The sequence below is a fragment of the Zingiber officinale genome, chromosome 6A (genome assembly GCF_018446385.1).
Source record: "Zingiber officinale cultivar Zhangliang chromosome 6A, Zo_v1.1, whole genome shotgun sequence".
NCBI lineage: Eukaryota > Viridiplantae > Streptophyta > Magnoliopsida > Zingiberales > Zingiberaceae > Zingiber > Zingiber officinale.
In genome coordinates, this window is record NC_055997.1 from 148,472,386 (window position 1) to 148,482,860 (window position 10,475).

General features: G+C 39.1%; 1 protein-coding gene across 4 annotated transcripts; it reads left to right on the top strand.

The window, feature by feature from the left end:
- The first annotated feature begins 502 nt into the window (after positions 1-502).
- On the top strand, positions 503-9,309 carry LOC121998657 (glycerophosphodiester phosphodiesterase GDPDL6-like). Of its 4 annotated transcripts, XM_042553656.1 has the most exons (8): positions 503-601; positions 1,492-1,785; positions 5,119-5,191; positions 6,822-6,863; positions 6,962-7,243; positions 7,635-7,775; positions 8,727-8,788; positions 8,860-9,309. In XM_042553656.1, exons 2-7 carry the CDS (start codon positions 1,777-1,779, stop codon positions 8,753-8,755), a joined length of 576 nt encoding a protein of 191 aa, XP_042409590.1. In that variant the 5' UTR covers positions 503-601; positions 1,492-1,776; the 3' UTR covers positions 8,756-8,788; positions 8,860-9,309. The 4 variants fall into 4 exon arrangements, with proteins under 4 accessions (XP_042409590.1, XP_042409591.1, XP_042409593.1 ...); XM_042553657.1 differs by having other exon boundaries at positions 519-1,785; XM_042553659.1 differs by having other exon boundaries at positions 525-1,785; positions 7,635-7,697.
- Positions 9,310-10,475: the final 1,166 nt, after the last annotated feature.

Sequence of the window (10,475 nt, forward strand, 5' to 3'; positions counted from 1 at the left end):
GAGACAATGAAGGTAGGAGGATTGAGCCTAATAATCAAGCATGTAAAAGAGAACAATAACTACTCGCATCAAGATGAGGGACCAAGTCCGGGGATTGGACATCGAATAATCAAGCACACAGAAGAAAATAATAATGACTTGCAAAATACAAAGGATGAGGGACCAAGTCCGGAGATTGGACATTAAATTATAGGGAAGATATATTTACTTTATATGTCATCAATTGGATTAGTTAATTGATTGAAGTAGTATGAATGCAATCATATATATAAATGTATTTAGTTTGGAGTAATTAATATACATGATGTGGTGGTTTGACTAATTATATCGGAATAATACAATTTATATGATCAATTTATATAAAATCAATTTTTTATTGTTGAAATTTAAATTTTATGGTAAATGAGAGAGAAATTAGGAGAATAATCAAAAAAACCCTTAATTTAATAGCTTTTCTAAACTACTACTAATATTAAAAATAAATATCAGTTTATTTTAAACTGCGTCAAACTGCGCAAGTTTCGACTCGTTCACTCTGGCGACGAGGATGGCGAGCGTTTGCCGGAATGGAGGTTACGGCGAGTGCTTCTCCATTAAAAGGGTCAGCATTGTGAGAGATTTAAGCTCCTCCGTTATTTTCCTTTCTATTTTTTTTTTTTACTGTCACAGAGATTGACGAATCGAATGATTATTAGGTTTCCTCGGACCAGGAAACCATCAATCGGAACCCTATTGAAAGGGGATTTTTTTTTTTAAAAAAAAATCATTTTGGTTTGAAGTTTGCGGGATTTATCTTTGGGATTGTGGAATGTTGTTAAATGTGTTTATTTTTGTCGCACTTCTTCATGGGGCTGCAGCTGCAAATTCTTCCACACAATGGCAGACCTTGAGTGGTATGATTAAGGGTTTTGTTATCAGTACTATGCTTTGAGGATGCATGTTATTCTGCTCAATGGATGTATTGTACAAGAATTGAGAAAAAAAAACGAACTTTCTTCCATCAAAGGCATCAAATTTATGTTGTTTCCTCTTTGTACGAGTTAAGTTGATTTCCTTTACAAGTCGAACCCTAAGTTTTCATTTCAAAATTTGGTTTTCATTTATACTACTTGATATTATGCTCGACCAAAATCATAAAAGCAATATACTCTTGAATTTGAATGTTAGAAAGTAGAGATTTTGTTCCATATAGATGATAAATAATCCCTAAGAAATTCCTCAAGGGGCACAGCCACTATCAAAGATGATGGAATTTTTTTCCATAGTTTTTCTTTACCTGATACATCTCAGTACTACCTTACATGTTGTAATTTGCTAATAGTATCATATGTTATTATTGGATATTTGTTACAAGGTTATTCAAGCGCAATTCTGTATTCTAAATTACGATCTAACTAATATGGAAATTGTTAAATTTCACTTTCCAAGCTGCCACTGTATAATTTATGTGACTTGTCATAGTATATATGTACTCTCACATCCATTTCGCAGGTAATGCTCCCTTAGTTATAGCACGTGGCAGCTTCTATGGAGTTTTCCCAGAGTCCAGCCAGTATGCTTACCAATTTGCACTGGCAAATAGTGTGGAAAATGTGTTTTATATTGTGACCTTCAATTAACAAAAGATGGAGCTGGAATCTGCCAGTCAGATTATAGACTGGATAATTCAACAACTATTTCATCTGTCTTCCCGGTAGGGCAAAAACTTATCCTGTCAATGGAAAACAGCTTCAAGGATGGTTTTCTGTTGATTTCACTTCAGATCAATTGATAACAATGTCTCATGTGAGTGTAGCTTTTTTATGTTTATTATTGAGTTGTATTAATTTTTTTATGCAGTCAGTTTAAGATTTAACTGGGAGTGAAAACCAAGATTTAATGAATTGCAAATTCCATAGATTATTTTAATTAGGTATCTTCTTATAAAGTTTCTCTTTTATTTAGTAAATGATGCTTTCCCATGTTGAAGTTTATTGATGAATATCTGTATATAACATTGATTATACTAAAAAGAAAGAAACTTTCCATTTTACTAATAATGTAGGTTATTAAAAGGTTCCTTAATCGATTACTTGTCGTTTGCATTGGTTTTGTAGTGAGTTTAATTTTTTTGCAAAGTATTTCTATCCATGAATGACATAAGGTCATCTTGACTGGTGAGGATTCTTGTTTGGAAACAGGCAATGTATTGAGTTATGAGTGAAATCATCAACTATTTTTAATGGTTTTAAGTCATCCTCGACCTACTATGCCTCCTTATTGAGCATCAGTATCTAGTCCAGCTTACATAAATTAACCATGTACTGAGAAGTATTCCTTTTATGGTTATTGCCACATGGTTTATTACTTATATACCGATATACGACTCTAATGCACATCTATTGAAAGAAAGGCCAAGTTTGGATGCACAGAGTGTACAATAGCACCATTTTTTGTTTGCACATCTACTCTTAGCTGTTGCATTCTTGTCCGTGCATGGATAGAAGCTTCTCCTATTCTTTTTAATGATGAAAAGATTCTTCATAGTTATAATCTTAAAAACAATATGCATTTACATTGATAGTGATTTTTTTTACCATACGAAGTGTTATAAAAATTTCAGATAATGACTAATTCCTTGTTTCATATCAATATAATAATTAATAAGTCATCCAAACTTTTCCTTTTTATGTTCTAAGTGATTCAAAGTGTCTTTTCTCGACCAAGCATATTTGATGCAAGTCTGCCAATATCTATGGTGGAAGATGTTGCTGGGCTTCACCCATCTCAATATTGGATAAATGTTCACGTAAGAGCTTCAAAATTTTAGTTATTTTATCTTGATGTTCTTTGGAGAAAAATCTTTATTTCATCTTCATGTTTCTACATTTATCTTTTCTTCGGTGAAATACTTGAGCTTAAAAGTATGGTAAAATGAAGCTTTAGAAACTAATATTAAGGAGTTATCACTAAGATGTCCCATCTATTTCTATGAACTTGATATTCCACAGCTATCTAGAAATTCAACATCTGAGCTACCGATTAACTTTATGTTGTCTTTCAACTTGTCATCCAATACATTTTTCAGGGATCACAATATGGATGTTGTGGACTACATTACATCAGTTTCAAAGCAAATAGTTATTGATTTTATACCGTCTCTAGAAGTAGAATTCCTAAAAACTATGAATGCAATGCTCGGAAGAGCCAAGACAAAGTTCATTTTCCTATTCTTAAATGTGGATGATGTGGAACCTTCAACAAATCAAACTTATAAGGCTCTTCTCACTGATCTTTTTGTTGGTGCAATCGACCTCTGGAGTTTTGATATTTGATAATATACCAATGTCAGATCAGGTTGACTAAGGGTTAATCCAAACAAGAGGTTTGAAAGAGTAAAGTATAGTCAGGACTAGATGACTAGCAAGGGTAACTCCTAACCAAAGGTTTGGCAGGTGAGAAGTCTATTAAGTGACTAGTCCTAACTAAAGCTTAGTCAAGGGGTAAGGCCTAACTAGAGGTTAGGCAGATAATAAGTCTATTGAGTGACTAGTCCTAATTGTAGGTTAGGCAAGAGGAAGTCCTGGTGAGTGAAGCTAGGCAATGGAAGCCCTAGTGAGTAAAGCTAGGCCCTAGTGAGTGAAGTTAAGTGGTGGAAGTCCTGGTGTGTGAAGCTAGGCAGACTTGGTAAGTGAAGCTAGACCCTAGTGAGTGATGTTAGGTAGTGAAATTCCTAATGAATGAAGCTAGGAAGTGGAAGTCCTGAGTGAAACTAGGCCCTAGTGAGTGAAACTAAGTGAAGAAAGTCCTAATGAGTGAAGCTAGATAGTGCTCTAGGTAATGAGTGAGCGACTGGTTTCTGGTTGACCATGCGCGGTCGACTGAACTAGCGAATTCATAATATTGCTAACACTGTTCTATTTTACTATTTTATATATATTATGCTAACTCAGTGTTGCGGGTAAGCCTTAGTAGATCAGATTGATTAGACATTAAGTAGGACCAAAGAAAGTCCAAACAGGTCTGGAGGATCAGATGTTTAGTAGGTAAGTGGAGGTAAGAATTGGAGGAGAGATCCAGTGAGGGCGCATTCTCGGTTGAGCGAACAGTAGGCGTCGGTCCGACCCAGGGTTTCAGCGAAATTCAAAGTCAAGACTGGACAGTCTTGAGACTGTCAAAATATCAATACTAATTTTCATGTTATTGCCTGTTTTCCTAACTCTGCGGTGCAGGAAATCTAAGCTGAGAGTTGCATGGATGAAAAAAGGAGGTCCGAGCACCCCGGAAGGGTCCAAGCGCGCGGAGGTCCAGGCGCTTGGAAGAGGTCGATCCTAGCCACGAGTGCAGCTAAGTTGGCGTGCTCCGATTGACCGACACATGTCAAGTCCAGGCGCTCGGATCGGTCTAGGTGCTTGGACCGGTCCAGGCACCCAGAGTTGTATAAAACTTTCACGGATAGAGCTTCGCCGAAGTGCAGTCACATCAGTGGTCCAGGTGCTCGGGCGTGGTCCAAGTGCCTAAGTTGGATAACTCAGCGACGAAGTAGAATCGGATAGGTCTCAATTGAGGCACCCAGGAGTGGTCCGGGCGCCTAGAAAGCTCTATAAAAGAGACTTCGACCAATAGCTTCAAGACGACAATTGCTCCGACTTTCGTACTCACGTGCTGCTCTGAGAAGCTCTTCACGGAAAAGCTGCTTCGACAACCAATACTCAAGCTACTAGTCTACTTGTTGTCGGTATATTTTATTTATTGCTTTGTACTTAAAATCTTTGTATCTATTTGAGCTCACAGTGAATTACTCAATGAAAGCACTCATTGAGTGCGGGCCTTGGAGTAGGAGGCGTCGAAAATTCCGAACAAACTAAAATCAACTTGTGTTAGCGTTTGCTTTTCTCCCTTTATTTTCCGCTGCATTCTCTTGATTTTCGAAAAACGTAAAAAGCGACTCGCATTATTCACACTTCGTTCTCTCGCATGCATTGATCCTACACTTTCTACCATTAAGTCATATGCTTCTGGAATCCTTGTTCCTAAGAGTTACATATTGCCAGTTAATGAAGATTAATATTTGCAGCTCCATACTTCTTTGGTGAAGATGCTCATGGTCATTTTGACCCAACAGTTGAATATTTGCAGTTTATTGACAATTCAAACTTCTCAGTAGATGGAGTGCTTGCAGATTTCCCATCGACAGCATCATCACCTATATGTAAGAATATAATACTCATCCTCCATTTTTTTTTATCTTAAATGTCATTTATCTAGAATATGTTTCCATGGAACTAAAAGAGTTATCCATTTATCTAGATTTCTTAGTGTGATAATGTAGGATTGAAGGGTGAATAGCGCATTTTGTACGCGTTCGGAAATCATTCAACATCAAAGTAATGCAGTGGAAAAACTAAAGATAGAAATAGGAGAAGATATGGTGGTTTTACTTGGTTTGCAACCCCATGACTTTCACTCCAAGGCTTGCAGTCACTTTGACCACTTTCGATGGGCAATCACTATTAACCTTCTTTAGAAAGAGAAGAAGATTCGTTGCTTTTGCAAGGATAGAGTTCGGTAAGAATCTTATCGACCCTTAACGATTCCAAAATATGCAACTAACAAGACATTACTAAATGCTAGGCTCGTTTGAGCTCGTAGCGGCTTTGTGACGTTGTTGTGTCATTGTAGTTGGAGCGTAGGAATGAGAAACAGAGTTTCGATGTCTAGAGAGTGTATTAAAGCACTTAAAATCTCATTATGAGGCTTTGGTTGAGACCTCTTTTTATAACTGACTACAGGCTTATGGATTAGCTCCAGGCACCTCCACCTTGGCTTATCTGATCCAACTTCGTCGGTGACTTAGCAATCTCCAAGTGCATGGATCCCTTCCAAGTGTTTGGACTGCTGATGTGGCACCATCTAAATGAACCTTTATCCGATCTCTTCTGTCGTTGTTTTATCCCTTCTCGAGCAATTGGATCCCTTCTGGGCGCTTGGTTGATGACGTGCACCGCCCAACCAAGGCGTACCAACTCAGCTGGGCATAGGGCTGGATTTGAAGCCATTAGGGGCGTCTGGATCCGCTCAGGGCACTCAGACCTCCAGTCGCCTAAATCCTCGTCAGATGCTCGGAGTTCCCTATTTCCGGACAGCTCTCATTTTCAACTTCCTTCATGAGAGTGTTCTGATTGACAACTTTCCAAGCTGTCTCGTCTCAACTGCAAGTCTCTTGTGAAAACTTAGGTTGAACCAATGGATACTGCTCTCTTTCCGAGAGCGTGCCCTTACCACTCCACTAGGAAGAGTTTACCTAGTGCCAAACGGTCTACCCGACCTGTTTGGATTTTTGCCCAGCTTGATCTTAACCCTCGGGACTTTTCACTCTCCGGTCCTCGATCCATCTAGACTTCCCGCCTAGTCTCCTCGCCCCCCAAGGCTTTCTGCCTAGTGTTCTCGACGCAGAGCCTTATGCCCAATGTCCTCTATTTGTCAAGACTTTCTGCCCGATCCCTCCAACCAGGACTTCCTTTGCCAACATCAATGCCTAAGTTCGATCGTATGACACTTCTTGCACTAACATATAAGGCTTCTCAAAAGTATAAATTATGGCGTCAAGAAAAGAATGCTTAGTGCTACAAAATTAAATGGAGAGTAGGATGCTACATTTGATAGAATACATTAAATCATTATCTTTAATTGATAACTTGCTTTTCCTCAAACATCTTATACTGTTTTAGTATAAATATTTAACTAAATACCCTAATAAACAAAGCCTTACCAATAACGATGTTCTAAAGTTTGTATATTGATGTAAAACTCTTATTATTTGTCCTTTTTGTCTGATGCAGCTTGCTTGGCACACAACAACAAGCGGACTCGCCCTGGAAAAGGTAAATAAATTTTACTTCAATGAACACACTGCTTTTTTGTGCTGAAAAACTTTTTGTTTGTCTCTGATGCACATACACTTTTCACAATCCTGATGCAGATCGAGCATTGATTACCACACACAATGGTGCGAGTGGAATCTATGTGGGATCCACTAATCTTGCTTATCAACAGGCATTCGAAGATGGAGCAGATGTAATAGATTGCTCAATCCAGATGTCAATAGATGGAGTAGCCTTTTGTTTAGAATCGGCAGATCTTATGGGTCACACAACAACGGTAAAAACCTTTATGCCTCAAGCAACATTGGTTCCTGTGATACAAAAGAGTAACAGAATCTTCTCATTTGATCTGTCATGGAGCAACATCCAAAGCTTGAAGCGTAAGAAACTTTCTTCATTCATTTGTCATCTTTGATTCCTGATGTAATTTAGTCTTCAAGGGATAATCACATGATATTATAATGTTAGTCATCATCATCAAGCTGGGTTTTGTTTTGCATCTCCATTGAGCTCTATGTAAGATATGATATCATAATCACTAAAGTGCTATAATTAAATAGCTATTTCTTTGTGCTAAAATTTAAATAACTGTTGATTTATCTCTTAAATTAAGTTTTGGATAAAAATTCCCATAATTCATTCTTGATAACTATCTAGTTTTCTCTAGAGCTGCTCAAATCAGAAGGAATTTTTTATGCTTTTGATGATGTGAATAGCCTTAAGGAAATATTGTAGCTACACTAATCTACTGTTTTTGTTATTTTTCTTCAGTGGAATTAACAAGCCTGTTATTTGCGTCTGGCATGACAAGAAATCTTGCTGTGAAAAATGAGGGTAATTTTATGACCAGGAATGAATTTCTTAACTTTGCGAAGAATAGCACAATCTCTGGAATTCTGATTAACATAAGAGGTAGAAATGGAATTTCAAGTATTTTTCTAATTGACATATTTTTTTTTTTTTTTGTTTTATCTTTTTCACAACATGTAATTATTCCTCGAAACAGAAAAAGGTTTACGTGCTAGAAAGCGATCGAGTTGTATGCCTCAAACCTAGAAAAACTGAATATTAGAAAGGCACAACAAAAAATCAAGACAACCAGACCAATGAGCGACAAATTATTACTTATGTTCACGCTCACTTGGAAAGAGATCTCTTATATTGTTACTTAATGAATCACTTCATACCATTGCTGCTACCTCTCACCATTAGATGATTTACTGAATTTTTTCACAGATCAAGTAGTTGATAGCATGCATGGTACCCGTTCACGAACATACCAAGTCCTATACGTAACTGAGACCGTGCCAGTTCGTGCAACACCAGTTTAGGTAAGCATGACTTCTAAGCAAGTCAACATAGCTCCTAGTCGACTCGATATATGTATGAGCACTGAATCAGGAAAAGCCAGTCTGAAATCCATAAACCTGCTCGACCACAATCTGTTGGTCAATCAGTTATCAGACCAATGTATCTTACGAATCAGGCACACAGTGGCACATCTGCTCATGTTTGCATTTGTACATTAAGAGATCAAGTGAGACAATTGCTAGGAGATTATCGTCTTTGCAGATTTATATCATTCAACTCATGGCTATAACTTATGTGGCATCTTTGTGTAGAATGCCTTATCTTTGTGTAGAATGCCTCATGGCTCATCTTGCTTCAAAGATAGGCCTTGAAATAGTAGATGTGGTCTCTAGTGCATTGTTAAATGTTAGTTTTGACAAACAACCAAATAAGCAAGTTTTCATCCAGTCTGATGACATTCAAGTACATATTTCAATCCTTAGGAATGACTACCTGGCAATAGCATTTGATTACTTCTCTGACCCATCTTTGAGATTGAGACACTGGTTGCAGGTATAGGAGAGGAGTCGATGGGATTGTGACAGACTTTCCGACAACTGCAGCTGCATATTGCAGTAAGTATCAACCAACATTGTACTTTTACCATGCACAAGATTTTCGAGATCAACTTTGAACCATTTTGTAGGGAGCCCTTGCTCTGATGTAAATGCCAAGTTGGCCTACCCATAGAACCCATAGAGCCCAGTGCTCTTATCGCACTGGTTCCACCTGAGCCATTGCTTCCAGCCGAAGCTCCTGCCCCTGCTCTTCAAGTTTCAGACATTCAAGATCCAGCACTACTACCGGTGGCCGGCCTCTGGGAAATATCAACGGCCATCGCTCCTCCGACAACTACTCCATCAAGCAGTCAATCAACAAATGTTGCCAGCATTGCTCTGTCTCTTGGTAGTGAGCTCAGTTCCATGTCTTTGAGCTATCAGTGATGCATGGGGTTCATGATGGTTTCAGTTAATTGTCATTGTAGATATCTCATGTCACATTGAAACAGATAAATTAAGTTTTTCTCATCTGAAATAGATGAAAATTGTTTATCTAACTTTATGAGGATGAATAAATACGAGTGAGATGATTCAAACATTGTTCAGAATTTATATTATTAGTTACTCTTGAGAAACATATCGCCGACAAAAAGAATACTCATGGGCAACAAAACTCAAAATTATATATATTTTTTCAATAACCAGTTCCTTAATGATGTTACTAAATGTTAATGTGGCTTACAGAAACCCACAAATGTCTACTTCAACAATAGTTGTTGTTCCTGTCCGAACCCTCAGTCGACGGATACTGGAGACGTGGCGCTCTCAGTTGTCTTCAACTGGTGATGTGGATCTCCGGCGAATCTGCAAAGAAGCTGAGCCGGGAAGGGGTTCCCGGCGACGACCCTCCGACGCTCAAGTCAGGCAACGAAAAAGAAAGGGGGCAGAGTAACTGTGACTACAGTGATGAGAATCCTTCATACCTCTGTCGAAGTTTGGGGTCCTTATATAGGACTCCGGGGAGGTGCGGGCACGCTTCTCGATGCGTGCACGCTTCCACAAACATACCTCCAAATGAGTGTGTCAGAAAAGCATGTCTGACACCCTTCCGCAATAGTCCGAGCATATCCCTGACGTGACGGTGGAAACTTCCACCGTACGATACTCTGTCCGGTCTGGCCGCCGACCATGCTGCTTGTCGGCGGCGGGCGTCTCGAGGATGATGTTTACCAGTTGTCCCTTTCATCCTTTTGCGTCTCTTATCTGTTCCAGGGCCAGGCGGTCTTGCCGCTCGGCGTTCCTAGCACTCGGGTACGTGTATGTATTGGACCGAGCGGGAAGATCCTCGGTCCTGTGCTCGGCTGGGATCGCACCTCAGTGATTTGTGCTTCGACCGAGCGGTCTGTCCGCTCGGCCCATAAGCTCCTTTACCTTAAGCGTCGGAAGCTCGACCTGTGGTCGAGCTATATTCCGATCAGCCTGGAGGGCATCCGACCGACCGGTCAGATGTTCTGTCTGCTCAATAGGACCTTGGGCCCGCCCCTATTGACAATTGACCTCCACGTGTCGTTGACCGCCGCCGACGTGGGTACCCCGTCCTTACCACCGGATCAGTTGTCAATCAACATGTTCTAAATGACACAATTTTATCTTTGCATGTAGTCCCCATATCAAAAAAAAAAAAAAACTTTATTTCCACTTCCTAACAAAACATAATACACACAAATTTACCTAATCGCTCCTCATATTTTTTAGGTAAAAA